Source organism: Chenopodium album, chromosome 20 (assembly GCF_948465745.1).
Source record: "Chenopodium album chromosome 20, dcCheAlbu1.1, whole genome shotgun sequence".
Taxonomy (NCBI): Eukaryota; Viridiplantae; Streptophyta; class Magnoliopsida; order Caryophyllales; family Amaranthaceae; genus Chenopodium; species Chenopodium album.
The window spans coordinates 8,500,717-8,517,509 of NC_137853.1; the positions used below are offsets into that span (position 1 = coordinate 8,500,717).

Consider the following 16,793-nt stretch of genomic DNA (forward strand, 5'->3'; position numbering starts at 1 on the left):
TTAATGAGAAATTGCTTTTTGTTTTCACTTTTGTTTTGTTTGTCTTATGCCCCGTCTGAATCCCAGACGAGTCACTTGTTTGTTTCTCTGAGTTTGACACTTGGAAATTGAATTAACATCTGATTGACGAGAGGCCAATGGCCAGATAATTAAGCTAAGCACAAAACCGCTTAGTGGCTATACAGCCGGTCCCAAACAAGACCAGAGGTCAATGGCCGGATGGCTGCTTTTCCCATAAATTCGCCTGTCCCAACTTGGACAAAGGCGTCCGGCGACACCCCTCCGGGTGCAATCGTCGCAGAAAGAAGCCAACTTGCTTACTCTACGTACCAATGCAGGCGGCCACAATTGGACGGCTGAATCAGCCATCCATAGCCGTCTGACCTGAACAGTCTAAGGAACAACCTAGTTTCGGAACTTGGATGTCCAACGACATCAGTCGGCGACCGACTGCAGTTCTTACTTAGCATTTTTTCGTTTTTAAATTGCACACATCCTCGTTTGGAGCAAAAGAGTTGTGCAATGGCTATATGAACTCTACTTAGACGGACAATGCCGTCTAGCTAGAGACTGAAACGCCTGTTAATGTACGGCTGTGTACTTGGTTTGGGGCAATCACTATTGTGATTGATTGACTTACAAACGTATCATGCTCTTTGCAGCATCAGACGTTCCCAAGCCAATCAACCAACTCCATTTGAAACCAACCACACAGGCGTCCAGGGGCAAGGACAGCCGCATACTTTTGACGAGTTAGGCAAAATTCGCCGCATGCTTTTGATAAGTTAGGCAAAAATTGAAAAATCTGAAGATGTAAAAATTAAAGTTCAAACACAAGCGCAAAGTAATAAAACCGACTCAGTCGGTGCATTCATTGAATTTCCACCCAACCAAACGGCTGTGATGGATTAATTGTTATCCGGATCCCATCCGAGAAAGAGAAATTGTTTGACAAACACGGCTCCTTAGCCGGTAAAGATACAAATATACTCGGCACACAGGCCAGAAAAGAAACTAATGGCATACTGCCACAGAAAAAAAAAAAAAAAAGAGTTGGCGCACAGCCGCTGAATCTACTGCCCCTCAGGCGGTCCCTCCGGGCCCTTCTCCCCTTCTTCATTCCCGGGAGCTTCAGGCTCAGGCTCGGGGTGCTCAGTTTCGGCCCAGGCGAGCAAGGAATCAGGCTCTGGCTCACCCTTCTCTCTCAAGTAGATCACCTCATCAGCATACTTGTGAGCCAGAGCCCAGACGCCATAATCCTTGTCGGGATACAAGGCAGCCCAGGGGATCCTCATCATAGCCTCGTTGTCGGCGGCCATCTCAGCAACCAGACGGTTTTGATCCGCCTGCAGAGTCACTCGGAAGTTATCCTGAGTTTTGGCCGCCTCTTTCTCCAACTTGGCAACCTTGCTCTTCAGATCAGCATTCTCTGAAGAGGCTCCCTGAAGCTTTTCAAGGTCTTCCTGGGCCTTCTTGAGGTCCTCCCTGAGCTTGGGGAGGTCCACCTCCGCCTGTTTCTGAGCCGCCTCGGCATCCTCAGCCCTCTTCTTGGCCGCCTGCAGATCCGCCTCCAGCTCTTGAATCTTAGCCGCCTGTGTCATTTGGGTTGCTTTAGTTTAAAGATCGTCAATTATACACGAGTACAAAGCAAAATTATCGGCATCTGTGGCGGCCTGCTTGGCCCGTCTTACCTCGTCCCGTTTGCGGGTGTAAGGACGCTTGAGCCCGTCTACCCGCAGAAGAGCCTGCAAAAGCAAACAAGGTTAGTAGTGCAGGCGAAGAAAAAACTTGGAGAAAGTTATTGAAAATTGTTCAAGTGTCTTACCTCAGCTAGGAGGGTCAGAATACGTTCAAGATTGAACGTCTCAATCCCCGGGATAACATCCTTATCCCGTTTGCTGACAGCCTCCAGCATGGCCTTGGCATGCTTCTGGACGTCTGGCCAGCGGGGAGATTGATCTGCACCATAATCAGTGTCAGAGTGAGATACTATAGCAGCGCCTATCTGGTTTCGACCGTCTGAGGATGACGTCTGCTAGGAGTGTGATTTCACTCGTAACGGCCATCCCAGCTCAGGCGGGGATTCAAAAGGGTTCTTACCTGCAGAGCCGGCCAGACGAGAGCCGCTGGCAGGCGCGGTGAACCCCCCGGTTGCAGATAGGGGGTTGGCCAAGTCAAGGCCAACAGAGCCGCTCACTCTCTCATTTCTTCCCCCTATCCGCATCTGTCTCCCGCCTGGGGCGTTGGGAGTTGCGGTGGAGGCAGCCTTCTTAGAGGATTTACTGGGGTTAGAGGCGGTGGTATCCTCCCTAGCCCATTTGAGGTTTTTCTCAAACGTCTTATCCACCTTTCCTCCTTGAGAAAATAAGCAAGTTAATGTTAGCAGTCGAAGAAAGTAAACTTTGAAAGTAAACTCACAAAAAGAGTCAGACGTTTACCTTGGCCTTGAGCTCTCGCGCCTGGGCCTCCGCCAATTCTCGGCGGATCTGTGCTGAGGACCGTCTGGGGGTCTTCTCGTCTGGCAACATGTTCAGAGCTTCTTCTGCAAAAACAAAAGGGGAATCGATTAGTACATCATCAAAAACTATTCCGACACAAAATTACTACAGACGGAAAAGTATTCAGGCGCATACGTCTGGTGAACATGTGCCCTAGCCCGCAGGCGGCTAGGAAGCATTCATCCCTAAGCCAGGCGCTCTTAGGGATCCAGTTCTTGGGGACTTTAATTGTCTCCCCGGTTGACAATGTAGCGTCTGCGAGGCCGAAGAAGTCAGCCTCGATTATTTTATCAAAGTCCTCATCCGGGATCCGGGGAAGACAGCATTTCCGACCTAGAAGGTCGGGCTTCTTATTGTATTGGCGGAGCTCGAAGTTCTCCCGCCTGGTGGGAGCCGTCATCAGGTAGAACCTGTGCTTCCAGCCATCAAATTTGGAGACCTTATCCAAGATCATCATATACTGAGGAAACGTGGTCAAAGTATACCACGCTCTATACCCGCCTGGGCTGCGGCTAAGATAGTGCATCTTATCAAAAGCTTCCCAGCCGGGGTGAATTCCTTGGAATTCACAGGCGGAAACATACCCCAGAATGTTTGCCCAAGAATTGGGGGTAAGTTGCCAGACTCCAAGGCCGTAGCCTCTCAAAATAGCCTTCATCGCCTCGTGAAGGGGGAAGCGCAGACCCGCCTTGAACGCCGCCTCGTAACAGCCGAAGTAGCCGTTGGCGTTGCGTTCAGCATCTTCCCAAGAGATGGTGCCGTCTGGAGGAGCCACCCTTATTTTCCACCCGTCTCCCATTGGGTGTGCTTTCAGGAAATTCTTAAGGCCTCTTTCCATGAGGTCCCTGTCCTTCATGGAGACGTGGATTTTGAAGGGATCGTCCTTCTCGTTCCACTTCTTTCTCTCTTCTTCCTCGCTATCCTCAAGCGGAGGAAGATCATCACTGCTCTCTGAAGAGGAGACGGCAAGTCCGCTCCCCGTCTCTTCCCCAGATTGGGAGACAGAAGCTGAGGCGGCCTTCTTACCGCCTTGGTCGCACTCGTCCAAAAACAAGTCTGGAGGAGTTGGGGGGCCACGCGGAAGGGATCTCTCCGGAGCCGTCTGGTGTTCAGAGCGAGACGTCTCTCCCTCAGGCGTTTGGCCGCCTGAGCCTTCACATCTATAATCAGGGTCTTGTGCCGTCTGCATTGTCCGAGCCATTGTGTCCTGCACAGACGCGCAAATGGTCGGAATCCAAGCATGAGGGTGGTCCCAACACCCTGAGACGGCACTACCAGTCCTAGACTCAGCCGTCCCTGATGAACGGCTGGATTCTACCCTAGGTTGTGCCGTGTGTGTTGGTGATGCATGAATCCATTTATTGCAAGAAATATGTACAAGCGGTAAAATGAAAAAGAGCTGAGAGAGTCAGAGACGGTACCTTTAGATTTGAGATCTGAAGGTAGACGGGTCCGCCTGTGTTGAGGAGGCTGAGTTTTCTTAAACTTGCGCTTGACTCAGACGGATGACTTCTACTCTCTCTTTCAAGATTCTCTCTAAGTTTTCTCTGGAAATTTTTGTGAAACGTACAAAAATATGAGGGTAAACGGCTATATAAAGAGGGTAAATGAAGGGGTATTCCTGTAATTTACTCAGATGGTGAACAATAAATTTTGGCGGTAAAATTACCACCACTCAGAGAGTGACGCGTGTCACAGATGCCACGTGGCGTGCCACGTCACATCTGTGAGGGGCAAATGTTTAGGGTAATTTTACCCCGCCATGTGGACCAACCAGAGGGCGACACGTGTCAGCCCAAGGATGGTCCAAAGTGGACCTATCCCTGCTTGACACGTGTCATCCCAGATATTTGGGGGAAATGACGGCTTTCAGGCCCAAATCCCGAGAAAGCCGCAATGTGGCGCAGCCCACCACTGATTAGGGTTCTGTGACCTAATCAGGGGCACAATTCCCAAGGACCCTATAAATAGGGAGATTCCCCTCTTTTGGAGGGCACGTTTTTCCATTTCACTACTACAAAATGCGTGTTTTTTGGACGCTTTTTAGGCCTTTTTTCGACGCTAAAAAGCGTCGAAAAATAATTTCTCGACGCTGCAAAAAAGCGTCGCAAATCCAAGAGTCGAAAATTTTTCGGAGACACAAAAAAGCGTCGAGATTCTCGACGCTTTTTATTGTCCAAACGAATATACGAAGCGTCCAAAATCACGTATTTCGCGCATTATCCCAAATGTATGTAGTTTTTTAGCGACGCTTTTTCCTGTCCACATAATCAAATTTTGCGACGCTTTTTGTTGTTTTGCGTTTATTCGTGTCAGCCTATGGTATGGCGGGAAAGTCTTTGAAATTTGAAAATGTGCAATTATGTAGACATTAAAAAGCGTCTAGATTTATTTTTTAAGCTTTTTTTTTTTTCTTTTTTTTCCTTTTATTAAATTATTACCATCATATACAATATAGTTATTTAAATTTATCATAAATTAAATTAATAACATTAAAATTAAAATAAACAAATATTCACTATAACAAGTTTAGATCAGATTAAATAAAAAACAATAATTAATCAACAATAATAAGAGTATGTTGCTAACAATTACCAAATTTATAAATAAAAGAAAACATCAACACAATTAACTAAAATAAAAAAAAGTCGCATATTATAGTAGCTTGTCCCTAAATAAATACATCACTAATATAAATAAGACTAAAAACCAAAATAGATAGATATAGTCGCTTGTTTTGATGCTCAAGTGTCTCGACCTATTCTCTTGTTGCTCCTACATTGCCTTTTCCAATCTTAAAAAAAAAAAAAAAACAAAGTATAAATTAGTACATTACACAATATAGCCTTACACACACACACACACAAGCTCAAAATTATATTGGCTTATACACACACACACACACACACACACACACATCACTTTCTCAGTCCAAAACTATCCCAGTTGCTAACAAAATAAAGAATTATATTGGGTATCAACAATTTTTCACAAGGAATGTAAAAGCAGGAAACTGTAGTAGATTACTCTAATTAAGAAATGATGTCATAAATTACCAACCTAAGCCTTATACAGGGCAATTAGCTGATGATGTTTTTCAGAAGCGCAACCAAAGTAACTTATGGACTATGGTCTTTATTAGAAAATTATAAAGAAAAGAAGCAGCAAAGAGCTTTTCACATATTAGGTATTACAGCATGGCATCAAACATAATGTCTAAAAAACAAATGAACAAAAACTAATACTCTGCATTTCTCTATATGTGAAAAGCATGGCATCACAGTAGGAAATAGCACATTAAGGAGAAAGAAGAGTGTAACAGAAACTTTTCCTTTTCATTTATCACATTAAGAAATAGCACATCACAGTAGGCTTTGAATTTTATGGGATTGTGATATATATGAAAAGGAAGAATGTTAACTGATAATTATTGGAAACGAATGATTAATTCAGATGATCATAATTTTTGATGCTGTATTTCATAATTCCCAAATGATGACACTCCTCAAGATAGCCCTTAAACGAGCTAAAAAGTTAAAATAATTATTTATTTATTCCAACTTATCCCAAAAAAGCAATTTACATAAGATGAGTGAAATGCTAATTATTAATACATGTTATTCAGAGGTTAAGTCCTTCAATCAATAGCAGGATATACTTGGTCAAAACTTAATATTACAGTCTGCCTGACATACTTCAAAAATACTCTGTCAGTGGTCACACTCAAAACTTGATATATGCACATAGGAATGTCAACAAATACCAGGAACATTTCTGAAGCATCCCAGCCATACTAGCAGTCTACAGCAACCCCAGTTCAGAACTCAGTATAATTCAAACAACCCCAGTTCAGAACTCAGTATAATTGCCAGATAAACATCTTGCCATAAAAAACCAAAACCCCAGATTAAAACTCAAAATTTTAATAGCCAAACAAAATGATGAACTTCTTGCAATTAAACCAAAACCCAGATCTTAATTGTTTTCAAATCACAAAACTATACTACTCCACAAAAATCAATTTGAACAGAACACCAGCTTCAGAGAATATGCACAGCAAGCTTAAGCAATAAAATTTTATTTATTTTTTGCTATCATACTCAAATATAGCTTTCAAGCTCTCAAATTACAAGAAATTAAAGAGTTCAAAAATAAGGATCCCCAAAAATCACACTGAACATCCAAACATACACAGATTAATGCAATTGTAACATTCAAACATCATAGTATATGAATCAAATACAGTATATAAAGCAAGAGAGGGTAGCAAAAACATACAGCTAATGCGATGAAATTTCAAAAACAAATCTTGATGACAAGGGAGAATTGAAACAAAAAAACTTTTGATTTAACAAGGCAATTTAACCAATTTCATAAGGCGATACAACAATTTATAGGTCGATTATGCACTACTAATAATCAAATAATCAACAATTTTTAGTTCTGGATTTCAGTTCTGAAATTGTTAAGAATATATAGTAAACAGCAAGTTACAATACACAATACAACAACTTACTACACAATACAACAAGTAGCAGGGGAGCAGGGCAGACAAGCAGAATAAAAGCAGCAGGGGAGCAGGGCAGACAAGCAGTAGCAGGGGAGCAAGGCACTCACACACACACACACACACACACACACACATCACAAGCAAGCATTCACACAAGCTCTGACTTTCACACACACACACACAAGCTTTGAATTTCACACACACACAAGCATTTTTGGATTGAAGTTCTGATTTCCATTTCTGAACTTCAGATCAGTTTGTTACCTGATGTTTTGCTTTTCCTAAGAATTCAGATGCTTTGTCTAGAAGACCCGGAGATGCATTCCCTTGACGAACTGCACCTACAATCTGAGAAAATTGTCCAACAAGCGCTTTAAGATTTGAATTTCAGTTCTGATTTCAGTTCTGTAATTCAGTTCTGATGTTCAGAGATGAATTCAAAACTGAATTCCAAAACTGAATTCAGATTTGAATTTCAGTTCTGATTTCAGTTCTGTAATTCAGTTATGATGTTCAGAGCTGAATTCCAAAACTGAATTCAGATTTGAATTTCAGTTCTGATATCAGTTCTAGAATTCATTTCTGATGATCAGAGCTGAAATCAAAACTGAAATCCAGAACTGAATTCAGATTTGAATTTCAGTTCTGATTTCAGTTCTAGAATTCATTTCTGATGATTAGAGCTGAAATCAAAACTGATATCCAGAACTGAAATCAGATTTGATTTTCAGTTCTGATTTCAGTTCTAGAATTCATTTCTGATGTTCAGAGCTGAAATCAAAACTGAAATCCAGAACTGAAATCAGATGTACTGAATCACGTATAACACAATTAGCATGTACTGAATCAAAAAAGAAAGCATGCTACACATATCATATGTGTGTCTCAAAATCTGATCTCATGATGAAGTAAGGAAAAAAAATATAAAAATAAAAATAAAAACCAAACAAACATGACATTAGCACATAACACGTATAACACAATTAATTATGCAGCTCAATACAAGTTTCAAGATATAAACAATTCCATATATCCAAATTTAGAACAAGTTTGACAATGATATTTAAAATACATATGCATGTATAACACGTATAACACAAGCTAGCCCTCCTCCCCCTCCCCCCACAATAACAAGCAGCAGCAATAGGGCAGGATCACACCACAACAACATCAAGCATCAACAGACAACTTTGAATACAAAACATTTACCTATGGTTAGAACCTCCTCCTTGTCGTCAAAATCAATGTCATCTCGCCAATCCGGAGTGAACAAAAAAAGGCACCAAGGCACCAATATAATAGTGAAAAAAAGGAAAGTTGAGGCACGAAGCTATTCAAATCCAACTAACTCACACACATCCATTTTGGTAATCTATCTTTGCTAGACAACAGTAGGAGTCTACTAGGACTCCATATTTAGAGTAAATATAAAATGTATAAAATTGAGACTTTACTCAACCATAACAAAATCAGACAAGATTATGAATATATCGATGTTTGATGCAATGAAAATCGTACCTTAATAAACTTTGGCTTGTCTAAAACCACAAGCGAAATGTAACTCTCAACCAGAAATCTACAGCTGCAGCAACATCAAAGGAAAAATCTGTTTATAAAGAAAAATTTTAGCCTCATGCTTCCCTCCAAACATCATAGAGTTGTTTAAATATTATGCAAATCATTTATGACAAGTTATTTAACAGTGTTCCACCTTAGAAGTAAGCTTTCTGCACATAAATTTCTGTCAATCATGTAAATTCATACATTGCTTACTTTTACCACTAAGAGGCAATTGTCATCACCGAGCAATTGTCAATATTTCAGATTCTTGATCCAAAATAAGAGCTAAAAAAATATAGGCAATGAAAGAGAACTAGGCTAGGGGAGGCAGTAGTGATCAGATTGTAGCCAACATTAGTGTTTCAGATTGGTATCCTTATCAACGTGTCTATTTGTTGGAATTATTTTTACCCTCCTAAAACAAAATGAAACTGTATACCAAGACAAATCAACAAGACCCCACATAACTACGTAGTATATATTTTCTTCTATATAACCGCGATATGAGGTTGAATAGAAATGTTTGATGTCAAAAGTGCAAAAGTTGCAATATCTATACATCAAGAGATCTTTCAAAAAGATAAATGAAAGCCTCACATTTAATGAAAAGCCACAAGTACCAAATAACAGTAAACTCAGCTATACATTTAGTTCTATCATGATTAAAAAATTAGGCAGAACACACAGAAATTAGCTACTTTCATTCACTATCTAAATTATAAATCTATTCAGATACTTCATTTATTTTATACAGACAAATAAGTCATCCATAACAAAGAATCCTGAATATCAGAGAATTAAAGCAGTTTTGGATAATCTATGGGCATGTGCCCATTGCTGCCACATTGTTTTACTGATGGAGTGTCATGGATCCTATGTATAGATCTTTTATCAAATCTTAATTCTACTTCGTCACTCACAAAGAAAAAGGTGTATATCCTTTGAGCAAGATGTGATACCCGAGTGTAAATTGTCCAGCTAGACAAAATATGCACAATGCGGAGATTGGCACTGAAAGTAACAAAATTCATGGGGTAAGGAATTGAAGGGGTCCTTGTAAAGACTACAATGATTCCCAAACATCATGCAATATGCATGTGTAAGAAGGGAAAAGCAACGAGTCAAACTCTATTTTTCCTACAATACAATAACGAATAAACTGAGAATATCAAAATATGATAGAAGAAAAACAAAGTGATCAAATCTTAAATAACTGAGCACCCAGATGGGGAAGCTGAGAGGAAAAGGAAAAAAGAACGATAGGAACCACATTAGGTGGAAAAAATGGAATTGGGGAAACTAAAGACAAAGGATATTGCTAGATACAGTCCATGTAAAAACTACTGTGTTTCAACTTCCAATTAATATAGCATATTTAAGGGGGAAATCATAAAGTTTGATTTCATCTCTGAGATAAAGCCCAATATTAGACCAAATTCACTGTCCCAAAATCAATCTCACTGTCCTCCTCTTATATATAGAGTACATTATTTATATGAGATTACCTGCTATGGCTCCCACACCTCAAAAGAAAACAACAATACGTACATTCTTAACAACAAGACTTGATTCATCAACAGCTCCCAAATCTAGGATCATATCCAGTTCACACTGCTGCCTTGGCTCTATACGTACATATCATAATAACGAACAAACAAACTTATACTGATTCATCAGCAGCAGGCCGTGAGTATTGGGGGTGTTGTCTAATGATTTATAAGGGAATGAGTATTGCTTCTAAGAGTAGAGCATGTGAGGACAGAATGCAATCATCAGCCACAAAATCACCATAGAAAAACAAGAAAATTCATATCAAAAACCCATAAAATTCAAAGCCTACAAATTTCATATCAAAAACCAGAAAATTCATATATATAAAAAAACCCATAAAATTCAAAGCCTACAAAATTCATATCAAAAACCAGAAAATTCAAAGCCTATAATATTCATATAAAAAACCCATAACATTCCAAACTAAAACCCTAAAACGCCATAAAAATCAAAACAAAAACCAAAAAACAATATGAAAAAAAAACATGAAAAATTGGATTTTAAAACAGAATTCACGAAAAAACAACATAAAAAGAAATTAATTTATCTAATTAAGGGAAAAAAATTACCTCGCAATAAGAGATTGATTCTTGTTCTTCACCAACGCAAAATCGAAGACATGCAAACAAATAATTCCCAATTTTAACGAAAATTTAGAGAATTGTGATATATTATATGCCAAAAACGATAGAGATATATACCTAGCAACAATATTGTTCAGCAAATTGTAAATTAATACCTCAAATTTATGAAAGTGACGAGCCACAAAACCCCAAATTCCTTGAAATTTAGCAAGCAAAACCCAGAAATTAACCTAAAATGTGAGATTTTTTTTGTCGCTGATGAAAGTGATGATGGAGTCCAAATTTGGAGGAGAGCAGAACAGAATATGGGCAGTTTAATTGGGAACCTTTTTCTTTTTTTTTTCTTTTTCGAAGACGTTTAATTGGGAACTAATTCGACTGAGCTGAGGGTGAAAAAAGACGAACCCGCTAATTATTTCATTAAAAAAATTCAAAATTGCGGGCAACCTTACTCACGTGCATAGCACGTGAGTTTCTTGACGCTTTTAAGTGTCGAGAAAATTTTCGACTACAAAAAGCGTCGCAAAAAGACGGAACCAAAAATTATAGACTGACGCCCCTTCAACAGCGTCGAACCAATTGCGTCCAAAAATCACTCTTTTTGTAGTAGTGTTTTATTACAAACTGTCCCTTTTATAGAGACAACTGAGCTAGAAATCCTAGCAGATCCCCACCTAAATTTCCGCACCTTTTTTTCTCCTTTCAAGTTACTAAATTGATCGTCGGAGGCGGAGCACCTACCAATTGGTGTCTCCGTTTGTCTTGCAGGTACAGGCCGCACCGGACTAGTCTTCGAGCTGTAACTCTCCCGAGGGACAAAAACACCCAAAACAGGCGTGTCAGCCAATGTAATGTTAAACATAGTGATTAGATCATAATTTTAACAAAATGGCCCTAATTTTTACTTATTGTGGACTTGAGGTTCTTAGGCGTGTCAGCCAATGTAATGTAACTTTTTTGTTTAAAATTTTTTTTTTGACCAATCACATGCCGCCACGTGTCATGTAACTTGTTATAGCAGGTTACATGACCGGTTGGGACTATTTTCAGCGCATTGATATCAAAGGTGGGATTATTAAAAAGAATCCCAAAGGTGGGATTGTTAATCTCTGACACTCAAAAGGTGGGATTATTCCCATCAATGATTTCCTTAACTGAATAAAGTGTTTTAAAGTTACCAAATTTAAATTGCTTATGGTACTTAAAATTTATTAAACATAATTATTGAACTTTGCCTCGTTTTGTTTTTGTTTGTAGATGAATAACCTTAACCACGACACTATTTTGCCAACCAAACTTAATTTGAGGTTGAATCTCAGAAATTTCAGGGAATGGGAAAACGAGCTGAGAAATGTTCTCAAAAGCCAAAAGCTTGAAACTCGTTCATATATACCCATTGAGAGCAGGTATACAGTTGGTTTTACACCTGAAATGCATGCGAAATATGTTTCAGATGCAGCGAAAATCAGGAATCTCATATTGGAATCTATTCCAACTTGTTGGAAAAGAAGGTTTAGGAACTATAAGTTGACCAATATGCATGAATGTCTTCGTGCCATCTGCCGAGGTGGCATTGGGGCATAAGGAAGTGGAGGCTTCAACGACTATAATGTAAGAGATATCGTTAATCCGATCCCTTGAGACTTACAATATCCATTGTAAGACTATGGCTAAGGAACTCATCCCTAGTCAGTCAGTTAGGACCCATGTCAATGAACTGATTGAATTACTCAATTAGATGGATATCCTAGGGAGGCCTTTCGATGATGACTCTGCACATGATACTATCCTGCTCTAACTCCACGATGGATTTGATATAGTCAACCTCATTTATATTGATGAGGGCTCGACAGTGACATTAGTCAACCTGTTACTCAACCATACTGAGGAGTACTTGAAGAAGGGAGGAAGCGAATGTTTCTATTACGGTAGGTGGTCTTGCAACACACCAGGGTGTCCCCATAATTAGGGGTGTACACAAATAGACCTGGACCTGAAACCCGACCTGAACCGGACCTGATTAGACCGGACCTGACCCGGACTGGTAAATTCAGGTCCGGTCCCGGTCCTCAAAAAATGGGGAATCCGGTTTTCAGGTCCGGTCCGGGTTAAACCCGGATTTTTCAGGTCCGGACCTGAAAACCTGTTTGACTTTAATTTTTTTTTTTTAAATCTGACTTTTTATTAAGTTTAACCTAACCTAAATGCCGAACAAATTCATAGCAGCCAACTATACTCCCTATTTCATATTACCCCTCTCTCTCATCTCCCACCATAACCACCGCCTACCACCACGTCCTTGACCTGCTGCCCCCTGCTGTGAAGTCTGCGATGCCGCTGATGTGCTGCCCCCTATTGCTGTGCCACTGACCTGCGATGGTGCGTGTTGACGCCGATAGAAGCTGCGGCTCGACAACCCTCGGTTCCAGCGAAGCTACGAATGATTCACAACGCTTTGTGTTTCTTTGTATTCTATTGCTTTAGATTTATCAACGAATGATTCCAATTTCATATGAGAAGCTTTTTAACTTTAATTTTTTAGATTTTAATTTAATTTTTTTTTCTGAATTTCATTTGTGTTTTAGTATATCTGTGGTTTTGTGAATACATAATTCATATTGTATATGTAGAAGTGTAGCAGACTAGCAGGTAATTCATCAAATTTCACTTTTATTTTATATAATGTCAGATTTAAGTTCATATTATGTAAAAAAAAAAAATAAATAAATAAAAAATAAGGTCCATCAGGTCCAAAACCGGACCGGACCTGTTTTTCCAGGTCTAGTCCGGAACCGGACCTGTTGATTCAGGTCCGGTCCCCGGTCCTCGAAAAATAGAGAATCAGGTCCCGGTCCCAACGGGTCTGGTCCAGGTCCGGTCCGGTTTTGGACCGGTGTACAGCCCTACCCATAATACACAAGTGAAAACTGAAGGTAAGGAGTTGCCTAATGTTTTAGTTGTTGAAATCAATCTTACCTCCTCTTGCAATTGGGTATTCGATACCGGTTGTGTTTCTCACATTGTTAATAACATGCAGGGCCTAAAAGAGAGCAGGAAGTTAGCAAAAGGGGAAGTCACACTTCGAGTAGGAAATGGAGTACAAGTTGCTGCACTTGCTATTGGAAATTATTACTTGAGACTTCCGTCGGGTCTTATTTTGGTGCTTAATAACTGTTATCATGTTCCAACAATTACAAAAAACATTATTTCGGTTCCTGTTTTAGATACTGAAGGTTTTTCTTTTGAAATAAGAGACAAATGTTGTTTTATTTCCAAAGGAAATATGTTATATGCTAACGCAAAATTGGTTAATGGTTTGTATGTCTTAGATTATTCAGCTCATGTTTACAACATTGATCAGAAAAGGCGCAAAACAGATGAATGAAACCAAACCTATCTATGGCATTGTAGGTTAGGTCATATAAACAATTCGCGCATCCAGAAATTACAAAAGGATGGACTCCTAACCTCATTTGATTATGAATCATATGAGAATTGTGAGTCATGCTTGTTAGGTAAGATGACCAAATCACCTTTTACTGGAAAAGGTGAAAGAGCTAGTGACCTTTTAGGCCTTACATATACAGATGTATGTGGACCAATGAGTTCAAAAGCTAGAGGTGGTTTTAAGTACTTCATTACTTTTACTGATGATTTAAGTTGGTATATATGGTTATATCTATTTAATGAAGCACAAGTCGGAATCCTTTGAAAAGTTCAAGGAATTCTAGAATGAGGTACAAAACCAACTTGGGAGGACAATTAAAGCACTACAATCTGATCGTGGTGGTGAATATCTGACTCAAGAATTTGATGAACATCTGATTAATTGTGTAATACTTTCACAATTAACCCCTCCAGGGACGCCACAGTTAGATGGTGTGTCAGAATGGAGGAATAGGAACTTACTGGATATGGTTCGGTCCATGATGATCTTTACTTATTTTCACATATCATTCTGGGGATATGAATTAGAAGCAGCTGCGAACATACTAAACAGAAGCCCGTCCAAAGCAGTTGAGAAGACACCATATGAGTTATGGACTGGAAAAGTTCCAAAGTTGTCTTATCTCAAGATTTGGGGTTGTGAAGTCTATGTAAAACGTTTACAAAGCGAAAAACTTGGCCCTAAATCAGGCAAATGTTTCTTTGTGGGTTATCCCAAAGAAACAAAAGGGTATTACTTCTACAATCCCGATGACAACAAAGTGTTTGTTGCTCGCGATGGTGTCTTTCTAGAAAGAGAATTTCTTTCTACAAAGTCAAGTGGGAGTAAAGTAGTTGTCAAAGAAATTCGAGACGAGCAACAAATGGGTGTGGATAACACCACATCAGAGGCGAGGGCGCATGAGTCGACTAATCATACGTCGGAGCAAGCTAATTTAACTAGAGAGACTCCTAGCTATCGTCCCACTTGAATCTAATTCTTGCGAAAATCTTCAAAGAGTTGAAGAGAACATTTCTATTGTTGCTCCGTCCTACCCCACGTAGGTCTGCCAGAATAAAAAACAAACAGTTTGTTGAGTTTCTGTTAACTGAGGATTCTGAAATCTTCCTATTGGAGAATGAAGAATCCGCAACCTACAAGCAAGCTTTGGCGAGCCCCGATTCAGAGAAATGGCTTGAGGCCATGAAGTCCGAAATAGATTTGATGTTTAAAAATGCTGTATGGACCCTAGTAGACTTGCCTGATGGGGTAAAACCCATAGGTTGCAAATGGGTCTAAAAGATTAAAACAGACAATGAGGGAAATGCCTACATCTATAAAGCAAGTATGGTTGCAAAAGGGTATATATAGATTCATGGTATTGACTATGATGAAACCTTTTCACCAGTAGCAATGCTTAAGTCCATTCGAATTCTTCTAGCGATTGCTGCATTTTTTTATTACGAAATTTGGTAGATGGATGTCAAAACCACCTTATTGAATGGGTTCTTGACAGAGGAAGTGTATATGACACAACTTGAGGGTTTTGAAGATCCAGAAAATCCTAGAAGGGTATGAAAACTTCAGAAATCCATTTATGGATTGAAGCAAGCATCCAAGAGTTGAAATCTTCGTTTTGATGAGGCGATCAAACAGTTTTATTTTCTCAAAAGCAAAGAGGAACCTTGTGTATACAAGAAGTCTAGTGGGAGCAGCATGGTTTTCTTAGTCTTGTGTGTAGATGACATACTACTCATGGGAAATAACATACCAATGCTTGAGTCAGTCAAGGAATGGTTGAAGAGTTAGTTGTTTTTCCATGAAAGACTTGGGTGACGCCGAGTACATTTTGGGAATCAAGATCCATCGAGATAGGTCTCGAAAGATGACTGGACTAAGTCAAGAGACTTATATTGATAAGCTTCTTAAGAGGTTTGAGATGAAAAACTCCAAGAGAGGATTTCTCCCCATGTCCCATGGCATTACGCTTAGTAAATCTCAGTGCCCTATCATGCCAGATTAGATGAGACGTATGGCTATTGTACCTTATGCTTCTACAGTAGGATCAATTATGTATGCCATGATTTGTACAAGGCTAGATGTTGCATATGCTCAAGCATTTTAGGCAAATCCAAGGTGAAGCACATTGGACAGCTGCCGAGAACATCCTTAAGTACTTAAGAAGGACGAGAGAAATGTTTCTAGTATATGGCGGCGAAGATGATTTGGTTGTCAAAGGTAATATGAATGCGAGTTTCCAAACAGACAGAGATGATTTCAGATCACAATCTGGGTACATTTTTTAGTCTAAATGGAGGAGCAGTGAGCTGGAAGAGTTCGAAGCAAATCACTGTCGCAGACTCTACGACAGAATCAGAGTATTTGGCTGATGTTGAAGCAGCTAAGGAAGCAGTTTGGATTAAGAAGTTCCTAACTGAGCTAGACATCATACCAAGTGCTCAAAAGGGAATCGAGTTGCATTGTGACAACAATGGCACCATTGCTCAATCAAAGAAGACTAGGTCACACTTCAAATCCAAACATGTTGAGAGGAAGTATCACCTCATTCGAGAGATCGTTGGCAGAGGAAATGTCAAGATGTGCAAAGTTCATACAGATGAGAACATCGCTGATCCACTTACTAAACTCCTTCCATTGTCTAG

General features: G+C 39.7%; 1 protein-coding gene across 1 annotated transcript; it reads right to left on the reverse strand.

The window, feature by feature from the left end:
- Positions 1-4,908: 4,908 nt before the first annotated feature.
- LOC145596745 (uncharacterized) lies at positions 4,909-11,165 on the reverse strand. The gene is made up of 6 exons (XM_081652950.1): positions 11,160-11,165; positions 10,857-10,933; positions 10,689-10,736; positions 8,527-8,590; positions 7,273-7,356; positions 4,909-5,292 (listed from the first exon to the last, which is right to left on the reverse strand). The coding sequence occupies exons 1-6, from the start codon at positions 11,163-11,165 to the stop codon at positions 5,257-5,259; spliced, it is 315 nt and encodes a 104-aa protein (XP_081509076.1). The 3' UTR covers positions 4,909-5,256.
- Positions 11,166-16,793: the final 5,628 nt, after the last annotated feature.

Excerpts from the sequence above, each read along its gene's own strand:
- LOC145596745 (XM_081652950.1), bottom strand. Across the intron at positions 10,737-10,856 it reads CACTTTCATAAATTTGAGGT|CTTCGATTTTGCGTTGGTGA; the intron begins ATTAATTTACAA and ends TTGTTTGCATGT. Across the intron at positions 8,591-10,688 it reads AATCAATCTCTTATTGCGAG|CTGTAGATTTCTGGTTGAGA; the intron begins GTAATTTTTTTC and ends ATGTTGCTGCAG.